A 24,357-nucleotide genomic window follows, 5' to 3' on the forward strand; every position below is an offset into this window, starting at 1 on the left:
TCCGGGTGGTGGGGACCCAGGAGGAGCCTCAGGTCCTGGAGACATGTCTGGGCTGAGGTTTGGAGAATAAATTGGGGCAAGCCCATTTTTTTGTGAAATACAAGGGGGAGGCTGGTTTTGTAGAATAGGCCCAAGGTGAATCTTTGGTAAATGAAAAGTTCCTTTTGTTACGGAAAACAGTTGCCTGTTATTTTGCTCCCAATCTTCCCATCACAGGGATCAGGTCTTTTTTATCTTTGTATCCTCTCCACCTCTGCCTCGCTCCCCAGCCCCAGCAGGGTTATTCTGTACATCTTGCTAAGTGCTTGTTGAGTTGAATTAAAAATACCATAAGCCACTTATTAAAAATAATTAAGGAATCATCGTTATGATGGTTTGGTGTAACAGGTATGGTAGTCATATTTTTAAAAGCCCTTATCATTGGAAGAGTATAGTAAGAAAGTATTTAAATGTGAAGTGACGCGATGTCTGGGACTTGCTTTAAAATACTGCTGCACTTTGCCCTCAAGGTGGTGGAGAATAATCCCTCATCCCTCAAGGGTGGGCTGTGCATAGCGACTTCGTCCCAGAGAGGACAGCATAGACGGGGACAAAGTGACTTTACAGTGAAGAAGTCTGACAAACACACCTCCCCTGATGATGAAGGTCAACATTGACAATGATTGGGCATGTTGATGGCACAGGACTGGATAGGTTGGGCTGGGAAGGGCACCTCCCCTCTGTGGTCATCCCAAACCCATAACCCAGTCTAACCGTGAGAAAACCATCAGACAAATCCCAGGTCAGGAACAACCTACAAAATATCTGCCCAGTACTCCTCAAAACCGCCAAGGTCATCAAAAAACAGGGAAAGTCTGAGCAATTGCCACAGCCCAGACGAGCTAAGGAGACATGATGACTGAATACAATGTGGGATCCCAGATGGGGTCCTGGAACAACAAGAGGACGTTGGGCACAAACCAAGGGAACCAGGACAAAGTGTATGTTTTAGTCAACAACGATGTGTCAGTATGGGTTCATTAATTATGACAAGTGCACCAGACTAATGTAGACTACACATTGGAGAAACTGGGGGCCGAGCTGTATGCGAACTCTGTACTATCTTCACAACTTTTCTATGAATCTAAAACTTTTAAAAAATAAATTTTGTTGAAAAAAATTACTCCTGTTAAACAAAAGGAGGCAAAAGAGGGGAGAAATGAAAGAGGCGCAAAGTTGGTAATTGCTGAAGCGGGGTGATGGGTACGAGAGGTTTTGTAGACTCTTCGCTATACTTCTTTTTCTTCTAAAGATTTTATTTATTTATTAATGAGGGAGAGAGAGAGAGAGAGAGGCAGAGACCCAGGCAGAGGGAGAAGCAGGCTCCATGCAGGGGGCCCAATGCAGGACTCAATCCCAGGACTCTAGGATCACACCCTGGGCCGAAGGCAGGTGCTAAACCGCTGAGCCACCCAGGGATTCCCTCTTCGCTGTACTTTAATGCATTTTTAAAAATTCTACAATAGCAAATTTTTAGAAAGTCAAGTCACAGATCCAGTATGTTGGGGCTACTGGAGTTGTGGCTACAGGCTGGTATATCGAGCTCAGGACAGGCAGTCACACTGTGAATTCCGGAGTGATGTGAGGTGAGTGGAGGATCATCCCAGGGGATGAGACCGGTGTCTTCTTGGGAGAAGATGGCCCTGAGCTGGCCTGGCAGAGGGACTGAGGATGAAATGTGTGTGCATGCACGCGTTTTTCACACCTGAACAAACTGGAGAACCTTGCTAGGACCTAGGAAAGCTGGCTTACTTCCTTGGGCCCGGCCATTCCTAACCCTGGTCCCTCCGGGATGCCCAGTGACCCAGGCAGTCCTGCCACAAGGCTGCAGTGCTCTTCTGAACATGGGTGTAGGTTTCCTTCATTCAAAACAGACACAGCTTCTCGGTAGAAGAGTCAAGCACAGACCTTCTGGAATCTTCCCTCCAACTTTCTTCTACTACCAAATCAGCAAAAATGATTTGGTCTGGTGTCTGTGAGTGTTTGCCTTCTCACCCTGCTTATAAATTTGCTTTTCTTTTAGTGATTCCCCTCAATTATTTTGTTCTGAGGCCGCAATTAAAAAGGGATTGTTGCAGCCTGGGGCCCAGAGGCACTGCCGGTCCCCATTAGCTGGTCCCTTAATGCGGGGGAAGCTGGGCCCTGGCAGTAATTACTTTGCAGGAATAATGGGTTGGATACTTATGGGTCCATCAGGTGCCCAAGCCGGAGCGTGACATTGAATTTGGAAAACTGGGCTGGTGTGTAATCTACACAACTGTCTCCCGAATCTTTCATGCATGGTCAAGAGCACCTGTATGGCCTGGTTGACAGCGGCATCGCTACCACCACCACCACCACCACCATCATCGCCATCATCATCATCATCATCATCATCATGCCTTTGAACAGTGAGTGAATTACGGTCGTGCGCAGGTACCTGGCACCTGACAGGTGCCGCGCCCTCACGTGCTCCGGCCTCCAGCACTGCCCTCAAGGGCCCAGCAGGTGGGCTGAGATCGTGGCCTCCACCTGGCAGGTGCAGAAAGCGAGGCTGGGCGACAGCAGGGACCCGCGCTGCGGCCTAGGTGACATTCCCCCCCGCCCCCAGCCTCTCTGGCTTCCCAAGTCAGGCAGGGCAGGGCCCAGCTCGCTCTCTCCCCCTCCGTCCCCACCCAGCAGCTCCCTGCCCTCTGCGCTTGCCCTCCACCCATAAAGAGAGTGAGAAGGCCTCTTCCAGGGGTCCTTGCTTTGTCCTCCCGCCCTGCCCCAGGCAGGCCTTGGGGAGCCCAGACACCTCCCTCTGCCAGGGCCCCGCAACGGCCTGGCTCCCGCACACATGTCCCCAAATTGCAAGCAGGAAACCAGAACCCCAAGTAGCCTTCTCACTTCCTGCCCATCATCCTGAGGCTTCCATCCCTGTGATGAGACCCCAGGTCTCCTCTTCCCCACCAAGAACCCCATTCACTGGCATCCAGAACTGCTCAGATGGCTCCCTGGGTCGTCCAGTCCCATCCATACCTGTTCTCCCCCTTTCCACCACTTCAAGGTGCCCAGGCCCCAGTAGGTCTTGTGCCTGGCTGGCCCAGGGGTGGCTTTGACAGACCAGTGTCCCAAATGAGTGGCCTCAGACACGCAGGGAGCTCCCGTAGGTGGCCAGAGTCCACATCCCGCAGAGTTGGAGTAGTGCTCATTTGAATGATCCAAACACCAGCCATGTTGACATCCCAATAAGGGTGAAATCCCGTGTGGGGCTGAGATCTCAGCTGTTGCCAGGGTCCAGGCAGTGGAGATGAGCTGGAGCATGGGAGGAGACGGGCTCTGAGCCACAAGTGGGGCTCATGCCTAAGAAGATGGGATAAACCCTGGGAGGATCCGGAGGAGAGGCATGTGTGGAAGGAAGTGAGGGGCCCTGGGGCTGAATCCTCGTAGGTGCCAGTGTGTTTCCGAGCACAGGGAGCTCCTGGCTCCACCACCAATGCTGAGGGTGTCGGGACACCCTACAAACCCAGCCTGTCCGTGTCTCTTCTGACGCAGGGTTTCACAGAGGAATGGAGTTTGACGTCAGATAAACTGAATTTGACTCCCTTGTCCCTAAAAGGCTGTGTGACTTGGGCAGCTGAGTTCCTCTCTGAGCCCTGTTTGCTCATCTCAAAATTGTGTATGATCACGCCCACCTCACGGGGGTTCCGGGAGCTATAAGTGAAGTACTGCCTGCCAAGTGCCTGGGGACTCACTGTGCACGGGTGGTCCCTGCTTCCTGCTGAAGAGAATCATTATTTCTCCCCAGGGATTTCTAGAGGGGACCAGAATCCCATAAGGAATACTCTCAGGAGCCATAGCTCTAGGCCTTGCCTAGCAGGGCTGGATGCGGGGCGTGGAGTGGGCCTGAACCACACTTCTTGGAGGGTGGGCGCAGCAGCATCAGAAATGACATGGGTAGGAAGCTATTCCTATACACATGCCAGGCCCCACCCCAGGATCCCCCCAGGAGGGAGGAGGGGTCGTTCCCAGGTGCTGTGCTAGTGGAGAGCCCCATTCTTGAAAGACTCTTATGCACAGGCGGAGAGGAAAATCACAAAACTGTTTATTTTCCCACTCTGATAAGAAAAGATGGATGCAGGGTGCAGAGAAAACCCAGCCACTCTCTTGGTGACCACGCAGAATCCACACACAAACCCAACAGGCTGTGTCTTTCCTAAGGAATTTCTTTCTGCTTCCAGAGAACTGTAATGCACCTTCTAAGTGTTCCCCAAAGGCATTGTGTCATGCTGCTTCTGGGCAGAACTGGTCATACCTGCTACCTGACAACAGCCATGTTACTGGACATACAACAACCAACTGGCAAAAAAAAAAAAAAAAAAGTACCAAATGTCAAATTTCATACAGTCAGTGCAAGAAACGCATTTCTCTTGGCATCTGGACTGGCTGCCCCCCGAAAAATGTCTTTCTTTCCTTGGTCCCTTGCAACACCCCAGCCCATGGGCAGAGAAGGAGAGCAAATGTTAACCTTGGCGTAAAAAAAAACAGCAATGTTTTCAACAAACAGTTGAGTAATTGGACTCATTATTTAAATATATCAGACGAACTTATTCATCTGGCCCAGCTTAATACATGTTGGCCTAACGCTACAAACAAATATGTTAAGTTGAGAAACGTCAAGAGGGACAGGCATAGTTGTTGTAGCAATGACTTGGCCTGGAGGCACAGGTGTGGCTGCACCACGGATGGGCCCTCAGAACCAGTACTCGGAGACAAAGATGTGGACGTTGACAACGTTTCGGTGGGATACCACACCCCCGACCACGTAGTTCATCTCCAGCTTCAGGACAGCATGAAACGGACCCACGATGGGCCGTACTTGGCGCACAATACCTGGGGAGAGAAGAGAAGGCGTCTCAGACCTCATCACATTCCCACGCGGAGCCAACTGTTTGAGTCCCCTGCATGGCATCTACCTCCCAGGGGTCGCCCTGGGGCTCTGCTTCCACCTCCAGGGACAAATGATAGTGAGCTCACCCTGGCCATCTACCTGACAGAGGATTTGAAAGAGCCTAGAAATGGGTCTGGTGTGGCGTGGATGCCCAGTAGACGCCTGTCCCCCTCTTCCCTACCCACTGTCCCAGTCCTGACCCTTGGGAAGAAGCAAAGCAGACATGATCCTCTCTCCTGTGATATTGAAGATCACAGTGGGGTCCTGGAAGCCCTTTATCCAAGCACAGCTGTCCCCACCGCACATACCCCTGAACCCCTCACGGTCCATGCCTCTGTGGCGGGTGACACCTGAGCTCATTTTAACAGATGAGCAAGAGGTGGCTCTGCCAACAGAGCCTCAGAGCAGGTCCAGCCTGAGCAGTGGAGCCTGGCCAGGGTGATGGGCAGGAGGTCAGGTGCTGGAGGGGAGACAGGTATTGGTTCCGGGGAAGCAGAAACCAATGTGTGTAGCTGCTGGGGAGGCAGGGGGTTCTGCGGCAGTGGAGGGACCACACAAAGGCCAGGACTGGCAGCCTCCTCCACCAGGGCTCAGAGTTCAGGGCACCGGCACAATCCATCTCCTGGGGTGGGTATTACCCCGGCTGGACTGTGCACGCACTGCTGCCCTTTCTGGACCTGATTTCTCAGCGAGCAGACGGTACCATGTGACCCCATCCTTGTGCACTGCCCGATCCAGACGGCCTAGCACAGCATCCGCCCCAGGTATGAGCTCTGGGTGTGCAGGGCCACCTCCCCGCCAGACCGAGGGCTCAGCTCTTCACCTCCACGTGCGTTCGTGCATTCCTCCGTAGGCACCACGAGGCGTTCTCAGCGATACAGAGAAAATCACAGAATCCTGGCTTAAAGCCCACGGAGGAGCTAAGTAGGGGCAGTGTTCTGATAGAAGTCCAGCAGGGGAGAGTGGAGGAGAGCTGAGGAGTCTGAGGGAGTCAGGGAAGGCTTCTTGGAGGAGGGGGTCCCCCTCCTGCAGAGGAAGCAACGCAAGCCAAGTCTGCAGGTTGGCTGATCCCTAGTGAGTGGGCAAAGAAGCTGCTAAGGTTTAGGGAGGAATGATGTCCAGAGTCCTTTCTCCATCCCACCTGCTCTGATATTAGGGCCTGCCCAGGGTCATGTGATGTAGGGGGTGGCTCTTGGGCTGATCTTAAGCTCCTGAGGTGACATCACTGAAGGCGAGGGTGGGAAGAGTGGCCCAGTGGCCCTTGTCCGGCTGCGCCACTGCACGGTGCTGGCAAAGAGCAGGCTTGGGGCCTGTAGCTCCACAACCATGTGCCGAGAGATCACCACAGATGGTTTGCTGCAGCAAACTCCAGGCTGGTTTCTACCGACATCCCTGCCACCGACCCCGGAACCCAGGAACCCAGGAACCCAGGAACCCCGGAACCCAGGAACCCCGTGCGGGGCAGTGCAGCCAGGCCCGGGGGCCCGCCTCTGCTGCGTCATGGGCTTGGGGAGTCCCCCGCTCACGAAGGCCCTTCCCCACCAGCGCGGGGTCCCGGTTAGAAACACCGAGTTCACGCTCAGAAGGGGAATTTGGGTGTGCCATCCCCCCCACCCCTTACACTCCCCGGGCTTATGTTTCAAAAGTGAAATGCCCAGCAGCAGGGGTGGAATTCCAGGCTATTCTAAGTAAACAGGGGCTTTAGCTCTGATGGAGAGATATTGTGCAGGCTGTCAGCACCCTTTCTCTGCCCCTGCCCGGCAGTGACATTGTAGCTTTGTCCTGGGTGAACGCCCTCGAACATCTTTATAGCTCACTGCTAAAGACGCAGGCTTGTCAGTGGCCCTCCGTCTGCCAGCGGCCCCCATGACCCGGCCACTCCCGCCTGCCCTGCTCTGGGCACAGAATCCAGGCTGGGTCATGGCAGGGGGGGAGCTCGTGGGGAGTGCCTCCCCTGCTGTGTCCCCTCCCTGCTTCTTGTCACCCTCTCCTCACCCCTGGCCCGGGGCCCACAGTGGTGCCCACCAGACTCAGTGGCCTGGGTCACCTTCTGACTTCACCCACCCTGGGGACAGAGGCCATGACTCTGCTTCCAGTGCTCAGAGGAGTTTCCGGGTCTCCAAGGAAGAGGTGAGAGGCTGCAGGAGCCTGAGAACTATTTTAGGACAGAGGAGCGGTGGAGTGGAGGGTATACGTCTGCATGCTGTGGTTGGATGTGTATTTATTTCTATGTATCATTATTATATTTATATAGCATATAATTAATGCATGATATATATTCTAAATAACTTTGTTATTATTGTAATGCCAAATATATAACTACATAATATGAAATATGTAAATATACTTATTAAAAATATATTAGGGGCGCCTACGTGGCTCAGTTGGTTACGGGTCTGCCTTCAGCTCAGGTCATGATCTCAGGGTCCTGGGATCGAGTTCCACATCAGGCTCCCTGCTCAGCAAGGAGTCTGCTTCTCCTTCTCCCTCTGTCCCTGTCCCAGTATATGTTCTCTCTCTCAAAAAGCTGTTTATTTTATTTAAAATCTTTAAAATATATGTATTAAAACCTAACATATATGAATATTATTGTATTATATATAAAATTAGTAATTATATATTTTAAATTTATATAAACTGCAATATATCTGTTATATAAATGTTTATATAAATTTATGATTATATAAAAAGATAAAATGTACTTATGAATGTATATGTAAAATAGAAATGTTATAAAAAAATTTTACACACACATTTGAATAGCATGAACAGTTCAGACCCATAGATGTTTCTAGGCATGTATATGTGTGCCAAGCATGGCGCTAAGTTAAGTATGTAAAGGAAATGATGGGCTATCCTCATGGCTCAGAGAGGGGACAGGGAATAGTAGTACGATCCCAGAAGAGTTTGTTAACCTTCCTGCGTTTTAATTTGCTCTTCTGTGAAACAGAGATTAAAAATAGCAACCTTGGGACACCTGGGTGGCTCAGCGGTTGAGTGTCTGCCTTTGGCCCATGACGTGATCCCGGAGTCCCGGGATCGAGTCCCACATCAGGCTCCCTGCACGGAGCCTGCTTCTCCCTCTGCCTGTGTCTCTGCTTTTCTCTTCGTGTCTCTCATGAATAAATAAATAAAATTTAAAAATAAAAAAATAAAAACAGCAACCTTCAAAATCAGAAACAAAACAAGCAGAAGGACATACTCCTCTGTCCCCTTCAGAAATGATTACTGTCCAGCAAAAAGCATTCTAATTCCAATTTAAATGGGATCTGATTTTCAAAGTATGGCTGATTTCTTGCATGATGGAAAAATAGAGCAAGTATTGGGGATTTTTATTGGATTTGATTTTAAAATCGTACTGAAAGGAAAGCCCCGAATGTGTAGAAAGTGCTTGCACCTGAATCTATCACGTTGGGCGCTTTCTGAGGTTTGGTCTCTGCCAAGCAGTGGCTCGTTGTTCGGCCACAGCTGAGTGCTACGACAAAAGAGGCACAGAAAGGAGCCAGGGGCTGCGTCAGTGAAAGGGGTGCTGGGAGGGCCGCTGGGAGGTGGGCTCAGCTTCTGATGCAGGTCACATTCAGAGCCGGGGTTTCCGCAGGGCCTTTGCATTTAACCAGAGAAATGATTAAGGCGGCACAAACACGCGTGCTGCAAGTGTGAAACAAGAAGGCGTGGATGTCCATAGCTCAGAAGTGTGTCCCTTGCCTGGCCCTCTGCACCGCCCCTCCCCCCACTTCACGAGAAGGAGTTCTCTACCCCTTTCCTCTGCCCTGAATGCCCACCTCTAACCACCACCCCAGCTAACCCAGCGCTCCTTTTCCAGGCCACACCCATTCTGTGGACCTGACCACTACTTCTTTTGCCCAGTCACGCCTCCCCTGGAGCTCTGGTTTGGGTGAACATGTTCCCTCCATTCCCAGGTAGTTGAAGCTTGAATTTCACCTCCTAGTCTTCCCTTTGACCAAACTCAGGCCTTCTCCTGGTATTACTTCTTTACAGCTTTCCTACCTACCAATCCATCCATCCATCCACCATCCATCCATCCACCCACACACCCATCCATCCATTTATCTATCCATCCATTTATCTACACATTCATCCACCATTTATCCATCTATCTACCTGCCTACTCTACTCACTCACCCATCCATCATCCATCCATCCATCCATCCATCCATCCATCCATCCATCCACCCACCCATGCACCCATCCATCCATGCATTAGATAACATTCTGCACAGGTAAGGGTTAAGATTCTACAGACATTTAAATTGGATTTTGAAGAATAATTATGAGCCTAGGAAGCAGGAAGGGCATGCACAAACCCCCCAAAATGATGGTTCAGGCCAGTTTTCAGAACAGTGCCAATCCTGGGGAGAGAAAGGCAGATGAGGCTAAGGAGGTGGTCACGGCCTGCTCCCGGGGCCTCACAGAACCAGGAATCTGGGTCTGCAATCTCCTGGCTTCCTCCCCACCACTGACTCTAGACCAGTGTTCATTCAGAACCACCAACAACCTTCCTACTGCTGAGAAACAACGGAGGGAGGAAGAAAGAGATATGCTGCCCATCTGTGGCACCGCAGAGACTGGAAAGCCTCCCCAGGGGCCCAGTTCCACCCATCGACTTGATTCTGCAGATATAATATTGTCATCTGCTATGTGCCAGGCACTGGGGACCAGCTGGACTGCTTATGTCCTCTTTTATGAAGCCTCCCCAGCCCTGGGGTACCTGATACCCGGTGTCCCTTGGCTGTAATGCCACATCTGCCTGTGGCAGGGAAGCTACACAGTTGGCTCCTCCTTCAGGGGCAGCATCTGCACCTGGTTCATCTCTGTCCCACACTCCCCATCACAGGGCCTGGGGCGGGGCACAGTAGGAGCTCCATCATGATTATTGAGTGGGATAAAGGCAGAGGAGGAAAGAAGACAAGAGGAAAGAAAGAAGAGCAGAGCTTGAGCTTTCCCCCAACCTAGGAGGGAAGACAAAACTCCGTCCTGAAGGAAGGAGGAGCCACTGAAGGCTCCAAAGGACGGTACTTAATGACCAGCCTGGCAGCAAAATGCATTTCCATCATGCCTGGCGTGTCCGTCTGACCCGCTGGGGTGTGTCCCTCCCCAGCTCTCCAGAGCCCCGGAAGAAAAAAAAAAAGGCCGTGGTGCCGAGTTCAACTGCGTTAATCTTCCAAATCCTTGTCCTTGGCATTTCTGCTTCGGGTCTCAGACGCTGCTGGTATTTCTCGGCGTGTCTGTGCCTCTTAAAGATATAATTAAGCCTTTTTTTTCCCCTTTGAAAAATGTAGGCCCCTCGGGCACTTCGCCTTCACGTCTCGTCTCTGCTTTGTGCATTGCAGCTGAGGCACCAGATCCAGGACCTGAAACGAAGCACATGGGTCCAACAGGGGGACCTTCATCACCTCATGGGGTCTGAGGTCTGCACTCCTGGCACTCCCGGGCATCCCCCGGCGTCTGCCGCTTGGCGCGGCACTCGATGCCCATCTGTTGTGTGCAAGGATGAAAAGCAGCGATGGAGCTGTCTGCATGGGTCTCACAGTGAGACGCTGAACCAGAGAGAGAGACCCGTGGGTTCCTCGGCTGGTTCCGTGCTGACCAGTGGTGTGACCCCGTGCAAGTCGCTGTGCGCTCTTGAGTTCAGCCTTCAACCCAGAAGTCCTGTGATTCCGACTGACAAGGAATACTGGCGTGAATGGGGCTGTCAGAGAGGATTTTAGGAAACCAGGTGATGATCAAGAGACGTTGTGGTTCTCTCATGTCAGTGGACATTAACTGTGCTTTTAAGAGAGACCCGGCTTAGCAAAGATAGAGGTAAGAAAGTCACGAGCCCACGTCATAAAAAGACTGAGAAGCTGTCACTGCTTGAAACCAGATTAGGGAGCTATTTGCTCTCCTGGTGGCCAGCAGTCCCCCCACGGCTCGATCTTTCTTGGCCACTCCTGTGTCTCTGGTCTGTGGCACAGAGAGGGCCCTTCGTTCTACTTTGTACCGGACGCACAGGAGGCCCTCAGCCCACATTTGCTGAACGCGTGAGTGAATGAACGTGACACCAAAGCACAAAGCACAGTTTATAAAATGGAAAAGTGTCACCCAGAAAGCGGAGCGTGGGGAGAGAACGCACAGTGGCAATGGTCACCGAGTTTTCCGTGGTGGTCGGGGGAGTGGGGACGAGGGAGAGCTGGGCCGCACTGTCTGGCCCTGGTGGCTGCCACGCAGAGCCCAGGACAGGGAGGGCCGGGAGGAAGGGGGAGCGCCGGGCCCTGAGGACGAGGTGCAGGGACAGACGTCCCCTAGGTCAGAGGAGACCCAAGCGGTCACACCAAACACACGCATGACGGGCAACCAAGAAGGAGCAAATCATCGCCCATGTCTCAAGTTCCTTTGGCACAAATAACGATCCCTGCACATGAGGGTTACGGGCGTAGACGAGTGGCAGAGGAGAACTCGAGGAAACGAAGATACACTGCTGTATGTTGTATGCTGATATAAAAAAGCCAGAAAACTAGATGGGGCGCTGGCCAGCTCAGGCAAGAGTGTGCGACTCATCTCGGGCTTGCAAGTTCGAGCCCCATGTCAGGCCTAGAGATTACTTAGAACAGAACAAAACTAGAGCCTGGATGGTCTGGGGGAGGGACACACAGCAGGAGAAGGGGAAGGGGAAGGGGAAGGGGAAGGGGAAGGGGAAGGGGAAGGGGAAGGGGAAGGGGTGGATCCCCTATGCCCATCGCTTCTGCAGTCCTCACCACAGTGCGGAGGGGAACAGGCCATCCCCGCCCTTCCTGGGGGGAGGAGAGGGGGCTCTGAAGGCCTGATGTCCCAGGTCACACGGTGCACAGCTCTGGAAGCCATCCAGCTGGGACTGACCCCAAAGGCCAGCTCTTCCCACCTCCCCACCGCGTCTCTTCCCTCCTCACAATGCCACATGATGTGCAGGAATCTTCCAGAACGTGCTGCCCTCGGCCGGGTCAAGCACGGGAGAAAGGAGCCATGAAGCAGTCACATCTGTAATCGGCGGCAGGGGAACTGAGCTCCCGAGACCTTGTCTTCTCTTCCTGTCCTGAGAAAACCCAGGCTTGGACGGAAGGGGGACAGATGTCTGGGCTGCATATTTAAAATACCAAGTGGCACTCGACATGTCTCCGCAGAACTCACCATCCGTACTCCTGGGCTGTTAGAAACATGCTGCCCCCAGCGGCCCCCCGTGAGCTGCAGCAGCTTGGACGGGGCAGGTCCAAGGCTGTGCCCTGCAGCCACCCTGCCCGTCTGGGAGAGCGACACGGCCCCGCGCTAGGCCTCCCTGCCTCCCTCCCACCCTCCCTCATGTGGAAGCTGACATTTCCACAGTGCTTTGTCCTCGGGCCGCCCACTCCCGTCCACTGGCCCGTCCTCCTTGTCGTGTGTGCTCCTGTAGGAGGAAGCAAGCTTGGTGGGTCCAGTGCGTGAGCTCTGAGCATCAGGGAGCCGGCCCCGGGCCACCGCCCCTTCCACCGAGCTGCATGGCTCACCAGAGGAAGAGAAGGCCGGGCACTTTTCTGGAAGGATTCACCGTCTAATGCACCGACTTTAACGGAGTTGGCCAGAAATGTGGCCGTGACGGGAGGGATGAGAAATAGTTCCTGCCCCTACCACCTGCCTGCTGGGGTCCTTGCGGCCCAGACTCAAGCTCACCAGCACTCGCATCTCTCCAGATGGCCTCTTGCCCCAAAGCTGCTGTCCTCCAGCTCTAGAGAACTGGGACCCCTCTCAGCGGCCCCCCGGCTTCCATCCCTCCCGCTCAGTCACCACGGAGGCAGACGGGTTCCATTTGCCAGACTCTGCAGACCCCCCATCTGCTCCAGGCCCGGCCCCGCTCTGCTCAGGTCAGGGCCCACTGCCCTGCTGTGGCTGCACCCAGGCTTCCAGAACACAGGTCGAATCCAAAGGTCGCACCCTGGGGGTGTGGTGTGGCTCTGCCAAAAAAAAAATCACGTCTCACCCACCATGGCCCCCAGCTCACAGCAGGTGGAGCTCACCTTGCTGTCAACCTGACTTAGAGTTAGAAACCTGGGGGTGCCAGAGAGGGGCAGGTCCCGCCCTCCGCTCTCCAGAGGGCCCTCCTTCTGCGCAGGCATGCAGCATGGGCACCCCGAAGCCCAGGTCCCGACCACAGCACGGTGCCCTCTCCCTCCTTTGCAAGCACGATGCCCTCGGTCTGGGCGTGCACTATGCTGGGTGCCGTGGTGACAAACACCAACCTGAGCACCTGCTGCGGATGGTGTGGCAGCAGAGGCTGGGGAGTAAGGAGAGCAGCTTCGGTGGAGCTTGGGACAAGTGCTCACCCCAGCCCGGACACTGCAGCCCTCGGAAGCTTCGAGAGGGAGTTAGTCTGGAAAGAACAGCGCGGGGGCCAGGGGCAGGGGGTGCTCAGAAATTCAGATACGCAGAGGACCCGGCTGGACCCCCCGAGTAGGCCTTCATCTTGCCCAGGGTCGCACGGGAAGGTCACGGCACAGGAACCCCACATGGGGTCCCGACAGCATGCACGCATTCCTGAGCATGCCACCGAGTCCAGCAGGAATGCACAAGGCCACGGGCACGGTGCCCCGGCTACAGGCATGAGTAATTCTCTGTTCCCGTGCCTCAGTGTCTCCTCTGTTGATGGGGAGAATCACCTGCCAGGTTGCTACAGGCAGCATCTCTAATGTTCTGGAAGAGGGCCTGGCACCCAGCAGGGCCCTGGAGGGTTAGCTATTAGTCCAATGACGGTGATAACTAGGACGCCACTTGGGGTCCCGAGTCCCCGCCTCGAGGGGACGCTCCTTGCAGAGTCCGTCTGGAAACGCCCGACATCGAGGCTGGGAAACTCTTCCTGATGAGGGGGGGACGATGAGTGTCTGGGTCCTTGGCACATTCACGGTCATCAGGTGAGGCTGCTGGAAGACCCGAATTATCATCAAATTTTTCTTTCCTTCTGAGTTTGCAGGACATGCCTCTACTGCTCTTTGGCCAAAACAAGTTCGTTTTTTTGTTTTGTTTTAATAAAGAATGATTTATGAATGTGCCCGCTGATATCGAAGGCTTTTCCAAAGGTGGGTGACCGCAGCAGCGGTAGGAGGGTCAGCGGTCACCCTGGGGGGAACACGGAGCCTCTGCTCTGGGCTCGCGTTAACCCCATGGTGACTGGAAGTCAGCAGGTGCGTGTGGCTCTGCAGCGGGCCGGGGGCCGGGCCTGGGTGACCTCCTCATGCGTGTGGTGGGTGTGTGCACGCACGTGTGCAAGAAAGGAAAACAAGCAGGGTGATGGAGCGGGGCGCTGCACAGGTGAGCCCCTGGAGGTCCTGCCTCAAGGAATTCACAACTCGTGGAAGAGCAAGTCTGGCAGGAATGCACAAGGCCACGGGCACAGCACCCCGGCCACAGGCATGGGTATTTCTCTGCTCTTGTTCACGGATCTTCCAGAAGGGACCTCCAGCGACCCTGCTCGGAGCGTCTCCCCTCCACCCCGTCCACCGGGAGGGCCTTGCCAAGGTCACCAGCGGCCTGGGTGTCACCGAATCCAAGGGGTGTGCCGTCCTCCAGGAAATGCCGACCCCTCCTCCAGGACATCGGGCTCCGGGCTCCTACCCTGCCCGACCTGTGGCGCCTGCTCTTGGCCGCTGCTCTCTGTGTCCACAGCTGCTCCCTCCGTGAGCTCGTGGGGTCTTGGCTCCAACCACCGTCCCCACGCTAACCTCTCCCAAGCTCATCTACTCCACATCGCACCACCGTGGGGCCGTGGCACCTCGATCCTGGAGTCCAAACTGAACTCCTGGCCTCCCCAAAGCTCCCATAGCACAGCCTTCCCGCCTCAGCAGACGGCAACGCCAGTCTTCTCTTTTTCAGACCAAAGTCTGTGTGGTTATCTGCTCCACATCCAGCTCAGAGCAAAACGTGGCACTCCCTCCCAGTGACGCCCGAATCTGTCTCCCTGTCACCCCTTCTGCTGGACCCACATGGGGTCCACCATCACCTCGGCCTAGCTGGCAACGAGAGCCTTGGGCCTGCACACAGAGGGAGCCTTGGAAGTATTAAGTCATCGTACACCTCACCTCAGGACCCTTGGGTGTTGGACAACTGTCTCCGACGACCAAATTTAAAGCTGCTCCTTGGGCAGCCCGGGTGGCTCTGTGGTTCAGCGCCGCCTTTGGCCCAGGGCCTGATCCTGGAGACCCGGGATCGAGTCCCACTTCAGGCTCTCTGCATGGAGCCTGCTTCTCCCTCTGCCTGTGTCTCTGCCTCTCTGTCTCTCTCTGTGTCTCTCATGAATAAAATAAAATCTTCAAAAAAATAAAAATAAAAAAATATAGCCACTCCTCTGCTCTCACTCGCCTCCCCTGACCATGAACACATTCTACTCGTTTCTTGTCTGTTCCTGCCCTCTGGAATAAAATGTGTATGTGGCAGGGATTCATGCCTGCCTGCCTGTCTGTCTGTCCTGCTGTGTCCCCTGGGCCAGGACCTGCCCCTGCAGGGCACAGACACTGTTTGCCGGAAGAAGGGATATGAGAAGAGTCCCTAAAGAGGCCCATCAGGGTGCCTGGAACACAGGGGAGGAGACGAATGCTCCGCCTGTGGGGGTGTGGAGGGCAGGCAAGAGGAGATGGCACTGACCTGGGCTTTGAGGGGTGCATAGGAGTGTCCCCAGAGGAGGAAGAGGGGAATATCATAGCTAATGTCCAGGAGAAGAGAGGGGCCTGAGGCACGGGCTGGTGTGGCTGGAGTGCAGTGGAGGGAAAGAAGGGACGAGAGTGCTGAGGATGTCTCTGTGGCTGGGCAGCCGGCAGTCCCAGCAACGGCTGGCTGTAGGGGTGCGAGGGGAGCTATGGCAGAGGGTCCCTGGCTGCACTGTTAGGAACCGAGTGGTTAGAGCACCATCTGCCATGACCTGGAAGCATAACTGCAGAGGGAGGGGGGATGCTTTGGGCCGTTGGGGCAGCAAAGGCAGGAGCAGGGTTGCCAGCGCCACTTGGGTGGACTCTAAAGCACTGAGCCCCGCTGAGCCCTGGGAGGGTCCAGCGTGAGCCCGGGGGGCTGCCTGGAGGCATCATCAGCTGTGAGAGTCTGCGCCTGGGAGCTTGGTGGCGAGCGCCCTCCCCGTAGGGCTCCAGCTCTGCAGGGTTGCGGGGTCAGGTGCGCGCGGGGCCCCAGGCCCCCCAGCTCACGGCCGCCTCTCACCCTCATCCCGTCCCCTGTCCCCTCGGAGGGACCCTCCCGCCTGCCCTCCTTGCCCCTCCACCCTCAGGGGGAAGTCAGGCCGCGGCGCATCCCAGGCCCAGAGGCGGCGGGGCCGGCACCCGGGAAGCACGCTGGCTGCCGGCCAGGGTGTGGCCCGGGGTGACGGGCGGGCTGCGCCTCCGGGAGAAGAGAGGGCGCCTAATCCCCGGGATTTGCCGTGAAAGCAGGGAGAGGGCCAATCACTCGTCACCCGGCAGGGACAGCCGCGCTGTTGTTTTTAGGTGGAATTTCTGAATGTCATCTGTAATGTGTACTGATCCCGGGCCAAGCTTTCTGAATCAGGCTGCAGGACAGGGTCAGCCGCACATGGTTAACCCCTTAGGGGGTGATGATTTTAAAGAGGGGATCTGCGCCCCGCCGGCCGGACCCAGCGATGGTGGCCTGAAGCCGGATGGCTGGGCAAACAAGCACTTTGCTCTGAAAGAGGCCTCCTCTGGCGGGGGGCAGAGGCGCCGAGAGGTGGCATCTTCGCTCACCAGCTGTAGCAGGGCTGCAGCGTGCCAGTCTGTATGTTGCGCACGCACTGCCCATGGAAGAGGCTGCACGCGGTACCCCACTAGGGCTTGGCAGTGCACAGCACACGCAGCTGGACGCGGCGGCCCTGCCACGCCCCACTTCTCTCTCTCCCTGAGACATGAACAGGTACGGAGCCTACAGGAGCTCGGACGGCAGGATACTGGGGAGGCCAGGAGGCAGCTTCGTGAAAGCGGCTCTGTGGCTTGGGTGTCAGTTTGCCGCCGGGCACCCAGCCCAGGGCTTGGCCTGGAGCAGGAACTCGGGATGTTCTTGTTGAGTGAGCGAGGTAAGTCGAGGATGGCACGACCTGGAAGGCAGGCCCTCCAGCACCCCGCTTCGGCTTGGCCTGCCTCGCCCACCCAGGCCTGGATAGCTCCCAGGGAGCCGGAGCCGCTTTGGGGTGAACGCTCTCGGTGCTGCCTCACCCTGGCCTGTCGTCCCCTCAGGGGGCACCGAGCTCTCACCAGCTCCAGCTCCAAAGGGCTTCCTCGCTGACGCTCATGGATCTCCTAACGACCCACCCAGCTGTGTTCAAATACGCACGGGTGGCTGTTAGCCCAGCAAGGCATGTATGACGGCGATTTTGCGGAGATGACGGCTGAGGCTCAGAGAGGTTGCCTGGGTCACACAGCTGCGAACAGTGAAGCAGGAATCAAGCCCAGAACGTCCAGCGCTCGCACTGCGGCCACAGAGACTCCATCACATTTTGCCCCAAGAGGGCCACCCCCAACTACTAGTATCTTTCAAAAGATAACCTTGAAACAGAGTGAACGGTAAACTTGAACCAGTAATAATCCTTACATATATTAAAAATCTCCCGGAGAAGTTTCAGTCCCATCAGTACTCATTTTCTGCACACTCATTGTGCGCCAGGCGCTGCTAGGAGCTTTCACATAATCATTTTGCCTAATTACGTTAATGGGTGTCTATAATTAGGGCACATCCCTTCTACTCCTGACATAGGTAACCATCCCTAAGGTGAGTGGGACAATCACATGATCCTCCATTCATTCAGACTTTACGGAGCACAGGACTAGCTGCCACAGTGCCCGGGGCAAGAACAGGGATGCTTTAGTTTCTCGGGGACCTTGGGGCCCTCAGAGCTGCCCACGAAGCCAAGGACCTCGGGGCAGGCCCCCCTGCTTGGGAGCTGCAGCTCTGAAGCACTGGCTGCAGGCCCCGGGGCCAGCCCTCTGATTTTCTCTTACAGAAGCAGCGACACCATCCCGCAGGGCAGCGCAAGGGGTGCTCACAAGCGGTGGGCTCTGTGCGTGGGGATGAGGGGATGCACACGGGGGCACCAGGCGACTTGCCCACTCCCCAGCAAAACCTCCAGATCCTGCCCCTGGGCTCAGGGCGGCCTTGCATCGGGGACGGGAGGCCGAGGCTTGATGTTACGGTGTTATCCCTCCTCCAGCAAGTACCAAACATCTGGAAATCAAACCCCGTGTGCGTCCACACGCTCATCTGCATCCTCATGCCGACCCTTAGCCACACCCATGCCTACGCACACCTGTATACACTCACTCCTAAACTCACAACACCCCAGACACACATGCTGCACGTGCACACACACTGTCGGACCCGAGGGCTTTCCCAGGAACAAATTCACAAATGGAGTGGGGTCCGAATTTGTCTTCAGACTCGTAGGTTATAATTAACGCGAGTCTCCAGCCAGAGCGTCCTGCCCAGCCCACCAACAAACCCCCTTCGCTGCAAGTGCCCATAAGGGGTGCAGCTCAGCCCCGGGCTGAGCGGCCCCCCAGTACAGCCCTGGACCCCCCTCACCTGCCCCCTGTGGGCAGACTGGGAAGAGGCAGGCCCAAGGGTGCCGAGCAGTGGCCCCCTGGTGTGGCCGCCTGTGGGAACAAGAATGAGTCAGGACCGTGCAGGTGGAGAAGCAGAGAAGCCTGCTCCCTCCCTCAGCATGGGTCAAACCTCACCTCTTGACCACCTGGGCTTGCCCACAAGCAAGGGGCTCTTTACTCACAAAGGGGTGGCCCGAGGCCCAAGACCCCATGGCCAGGAGCACCACCGCTGCTCAAAAGGAGAGGCTTCACTACCTACCCCGTCTGACTGCTGCTGACAGAGGCCAGTGGTATAGATGCTGGCTGGTGTAGACTAGATGAAAACAGGGCTGTGCCATGAGGTCCACAGGGGTGGGAGGCCCTGGAGACAGGTGGCTCAGGTCTAACTTGCATCCTCAAATGCTCCCCAGCTGAGAGGCCCTGGCAAGCAAGCAGCCTAGTTCCACTGACCTCAGTTTTCTCATCTGCGAAGTGGGGACAACCACCAGCTCTGGCTGCAGGAGGCTGCAGAGGGATCTAGAAGCACTGCGGGCAGTGGGAGCCTCCCAAGGAGCATGGCAGACCTCCAGTAGCTCCCTGCTGGCCATAGAAGTCCGTGGAGGCCTGGCCCTGGGACCCCTTGCCACTTCTCTTCTTGCTCCCGTAGTTTATCCTCCATACTCTGGTAGCACCGGCTGTGCAGGGTGCTTCCCACCCACTGCCTCTTGTGCTGCCCCTGGGCCAGGGATACCTCTGCCTGGCTCACCCCTACTCGGCTCTCAAGACCCAAGGCTTGCGTTACCTCTTCCGAGAAGCCTCCCTTGACTGCTCTGCGAGGCCAGCTGGGCTGCCTCTCGTCTGCATGTCCAGCACATTCCACACTGTATGGGAAGCCTCTGGTTTGGTGTCTGCCTCCCTCTCGGGCTGGGAGCAAGCAGATGGTGTGGGATGTATCCCTCTCAACTACCTCAGGCTCCTAGAGCCGACCGAGGCCTGGCCACAGGAGGCCTCCACGTGTTTCCTGGGCTACGCGGGAGGTTTGGTGGTAGGGCGACGGCGTCGGCGAGACCTCCAGGTACAACACACTCGGTGGGCAGCAGAGGGAGAGCTGGTGCGTGTGCACGCATGTGCAGGTGTGCGGTCACCGGGGATCAAAACCCGACCTGCATCTGGCCCCTGTGCTGCCAGGTGCCTGGGTCCGTGAAGAGCGTGACATTATTGCAAACCCCAGAACTTTCAGAGGTTACCGTTGAGAGCTGCTGCCCTGCGCCCACACTGACGGCGCCCCGCCGAGTGACACCTGGGCAGAGACAGACCAAGACTCACGTGGGAGAGGCTGTCTTGAAGCTTCAGGGCCACACTTTCTGAGTTAAGACCACACCCACCCCCTTGAAACGTATATATATACGGTCAGGATGTTTAAAACACCACCCCACAGAGGGAGGAGACAAGGTCCTGGGGCAGCCTGCCCTGACGCTTCACCCAGCCAGGGCTGCACCATCCAGGGGCTGCCTCCTCCATGCAGCATGCAAAGATTTGCCCCAGTGGGGTGACCAGGCTCTGCCCCCACAGCACCTCTGCGCTCTCCTGCCACTATCTAGGGACGGTCAGCCTCCCTAGAGGCTGAGACTGCGTGCTCCCCTCCCAGCACATAGTAGGTGCTCAGGAAGCACTGTGGAGTGGGGGAGACAGCTAACTGCTCACTCCCGGTGCCCCTACCCCGGCGATGCCCACTGCCAACCCCCCTGACTCCGGCCCTGAGGCTGCCCGGGCACCAGGGAGCCACGTTGGCGCGGCCAACATTGGCTGCTTGCAGATTCCTCGATGTGATCAGAGGGAAGGGAGGACGGCTGCTGGAAGAGACACGCGGGCAGCTCAGGGGAGCAGCCTGCGTGGGGAGCTGCTGCTCGCGCCTGCTGGAAAGCTACACGCCATCGTTTACTTCCAGGGTCTCCGAAGCCATGGGGCGGGGACGCTCAGGGCCCAGGTCAATGGGAAAGACTGGTGAAAACCTCACGAGGCCCGAGGCTGACACCGTGGGGAATGCCGACGCTTATTTGTTCTTTTGGGTTCGCCGTTTTTAGCACAATTAGAGCCTTCCCGGTAATTATGCAAAGACTCAAAAACAAAACTCCCCACTCTACTGGGGGAGAACAATTAGCAAGTCCATCTCTTTTATTTCAGCTCATTTCAGAGGCTGGGAGAGCTAACTACCTAGTAGTTTTAGGGCTGTTCTCTCCAGGGGCCGGGCGTGAAGGATTCCAGTAAGAACAGGACATGTGAGATGTTATGACCCAGGGTGGACCTTGCGGAATCATGGCTCGGTCACATCCTGGTGGCCCTTTCTTGCCAGGGAGGGTCCGCGCTATAGGAGGCTGTGACCTACGGAGCCCGTGCGAGCCGGGGCGCTCCTGTCTTTCCAGCACGGCCTTGGGTAGTCGATCGCTTACTGTATGTCCATGCCTGATGGGGAAGCGGGGTCCCAGCCCCCACGGTGCTCGGGCTCCACGAGGACCCTCAGTGCACGAGACGGGTGTGTGGCCGGTGGGGATGCTTCTCGAGAAGCCACTAGGTCCCCCGTCCACCTGCCCGCGGGCCTCTACACAATTGAAAGATGAGTCTAGAAAGCAACTAGCTCCTCTTGGCTTTGCGGGGCGGGGAGGTCTTCACAGAAATGCTGGCAAAGCTGACCCCTGGTATAGACAGATTTCCTGTCCTTGGAGGGAGGGTGGCAGGGAGGGCCGGGGCTCCGTGGGCAGCCGTGGCCCAGTGGCCTGGGGAGGGGGTGGCCCTCGGCAGTGGGTGTGGAGGTGCTGACGGGACCCTGCCCGTGCCCGTCTCAGCCAGGGTGCCCCCCCATCCCGAGCTACTACCTGTAGGACCTCCTAACTGCAGCCAGTAGCCCGCAGAGCGAGGCACGAATCCGGGGCTGGATGCAGGAGGCTTTGTCGTGGCCCCAGAATACCTGAGGCATTAAGAGGGCATTTTTGCACAAGCTAAAAATGCTTTCTTCATTTTTCACTGACAGCTGGTTAAGGAGGAATGCAAGAGGATGGCCGCTCGGGCTTTCTGCAGACAGCAGGCTCGGCCCTGCTGCAGAGCCGCCTTTATCCCCCCTAAGAATGGGCTTTTCAAGGATACATTAGGGGAAGGCCTGGCCCTTTTAGGTTCTGAGTGGACTCGGGGCACTTTCTTCTGCTGTTATTTGGGGCAAGGATGAGCTCCATGGCCTCAGGGTCCTGGCAGCCTGTACACGCCTTATTTCTCTGGGACCCAAACCCTCAGTCACTTTGCCCAAGTCAGCCCGAGCAGTCGGTGGGCTCCAGGTGTTTGGGGAGCATCCAGCTCTGGCCCACTTTGTCCCCAACGCCAAGGAGCGGAGGACGAGCCTCTTGCTGTCTCTGGCCCTTCCTCCCACAGGGTTGTGGCGGGGAGGAAACACATCTGTGGAGATTCAGCTCAGACCTCACCTCCTCCACGGAGCCTTCCTGACCTCGGTGTCCAGTGCCCGTACGGGGCACGGCCTACAGTGGGCAGGTGTTCAGCCAACACCTGTGAGTAGGTCTGGGTCCCTTCCCAGGCACTACAGGCAGCATGGGGCTGCACACTGGTTCTCGCGGGGCCCAGGAGTCCCCTAAATCCTGCCAGGCACAGCAGATACAGAGGCTTGAGTGGCCCTGGAAAACATTTTCTTCCCTTCCACTGACATAAAGCGTTTCTGTCTAAGACACTGCTTGAAATGAGAACCAAGCCACCAAAAACAAGTTTGCAAACACCCAGGCCCCACAGTGTTTCAGAGGCTCCTCTCAGGTGGTTATTTATCTGCCTTCCCTCCTTTGCCCAAGGGCGACAATCACACCCATCCCTGGAGGCACTTGTGAGAGCTGAGTGGGGTGCAGGTAAACATGCTTGGCTGTGGCTCGCAGGCCGCTCCTGCCTGGGCTCAAGTCCAGCAGCGAACCAGCCACGGCAGGTGGACAGGCCTGTCGCTGTAGAGCTGTGCCCGTGTCCAGTGCCAGCAATGCCAGCCCAGCTACCCCCGGGGCCCAGAAGCTCCCAGGGGACACAGGAGTTTTTTGGGACAGAGGAGGAAAAGGGAAAGAGGTGGGAAGAGACCTGAGCAGAGAAATAAGGCAGTGACCGGCGGGCAAGGAGATGAGAGTCCAACCCGAAACATGGCCCCGAGTCCCACCTCGGTGAGACCCTGGCATCTGGACTCCTGTGGCCTCCGGCCTCTACTTGGGGGATGACACTGGCAGGAGGCAAACTCTGGGACCCTGGTCAGATGCGTGTGTTGCAATAGACTGAGGGGCAGGGGGTGCCGGGCCTACCTGGAAGCAGGACGACTCCTCCAGGGCCACCCCGGGCCCCCCTCCACGCAGAACCAGCCCAGATTCCAAAGACCAGGGCACGCGTGACCAGGTGCAGTGAGGGACGGCCGCTCAGTCTTTGTGGCCTTACCCACATTCCTCCCAGGGGCTCCCCGCTGTGCCTTGCTCTGCCCTGAGGCACCATGAGAAACCTGGCACACCCTCCTCCCTCTCCGGGCCTCGATTTACCCCTCTACAGAAAAGCGGGAAGGGATGGTCTCCAGGAGCCTCCAGGCTCCGACACGCCGAGATTTTCTGCCCCAGTGGATGGGAAGCCGAGAGACGGAGGCTCCCAGGTGAAGTCTGTCTGGAGCACGGATGTGGCTAGAAAAATGCACTGGTGGGCACTGAATCTGGGCCCAGCTGCTGCCAGGCCCGACTTGGGTGACCCAGGAGGGATGGAGCTGGGAACGGAAGGTGTCAGCCCTGCAAGGAGCCCCCGTGGGCCCTTGGGTGCATTTGTGGGGCCACCTCTCTCCTCCGCTGGAATGCAAAGCCCTCAGGGGGCAGGCAGTGGTGCTCATTCACCTCTGTCCCCACGAATGTCCAGCCCGGGCCCGGCGACAGATGGGGGCTCGGGAAAGGAGCAAAATGGAGAGAGTGAATGAGGGAAGCAGAAGGCTCTGAGTCCAGCTCTTGGGGTTCCAGGCCAGGATTCACCCCGCAATGCCGCTCGCAGCCATGCCCGCCGGCCTAGCATCGAGCGCAGGGCTGGCAGGAATGCCCGCGTTGCAGGTGGGTCGCCACCACCCCCGCCCAAGCAGGACACAGCCTGACCCTGCGCCCCCAGCCCCCGACCATCTGCCCTCATCCTCAGGCCCCCAGGCCTCTTCATACAGCATGGGGGAAACAGCCCCGGGGTGGGCAGTGACTCAAGGGTAAGCAGCAGGTTTTATGGCTGCTGACAGCCAAACTGCACGCCCTCCCCTCCCCGTGGAATCCTAGCGAGGACTAATGTGCCATTAATTGTAATTAACTAATTATTCCTGCTGCCAACTAGCGGAGGAGGCGGCTGGGGGTGGGGAGCCCCTAAATGACTCAGTCATGTTTACAACATGCAAACCCATTTAAGAGCTTGTAAAGTCGCTATAAATGGCTCTTTGGCAACAGGGGAATAACGATCCCCTGTCTCCAGCTGCGGGTTTAACAACGGTCGAGGACGGCCGGGGCACAGGGACCCGGCTTCTGAGATCCAACAGCGCCACCTAGAGACCTCGTTCCCAAACGCTCTGCTCCAGGGCCACCCGCATGGACGCTGCTCCTTCTGGTCACCAGCTCACAGAATCCAGGGCCTGGGACAGCATGGGGCCCAATGCGCCCCCCACCATTCTCAATGGAGGAGCTGAGGCCCACGTGAGGGCAGGGCCTGGCCCTCAATGCTCAGCTGCTTTGAAAAATACTCAGAGTCCGAAAGCTAAGTCCCGAATGGGAGCTGCGATGGTTTCCAATCCACGCACCACCACCCTCC

At 56.5% G+C, this 24,357-nt stretch overlaps 1 protein-coding gene across 3 annotated transcripts in view; it reads right to left on the reverse strand.

The window, feature by feature from the left end:
- Nucleotides 1–4,088: 4,088 nt before the first annotated feature.
- FBLN1 (fibulin 1) overlaps nucleotides 4,089–24,357 on the reverse strand; it is a 117,191-nt gene continuing 96,922 nt past the window's right edge. For all 3 annotated transcript variants that reach the window (XM_077914115.1, XM_077914114.1, XM_077914118.1), the window contains one exon: nucleotides 4,089–4,893. In XM_077914115.1, the coding sequence (XP_077770241.1) occupies nucleotides 4,754–4,893 (140 nt within the window). In that variant the 3' untranslated portion in view covers nucleotides 4,089–4,753. The remainder of the gene's footprint in view (nucleotides 4,894–24,357) is intronic.

The sequence above is a fragment of the Canis aureus genome, chromosome 11 (assembly GCF_053574225.1).
Source record: "Canis aureus isolate CA01 chromosome 11, VMU_Caureus_v.1.0, whole genome shotgun sequence".
Lineage (NCBI taxonomy): Eukaryota > Metazoa > Chordata > Mammalia > Carnivora > Canidae > Canis > Canis aureus.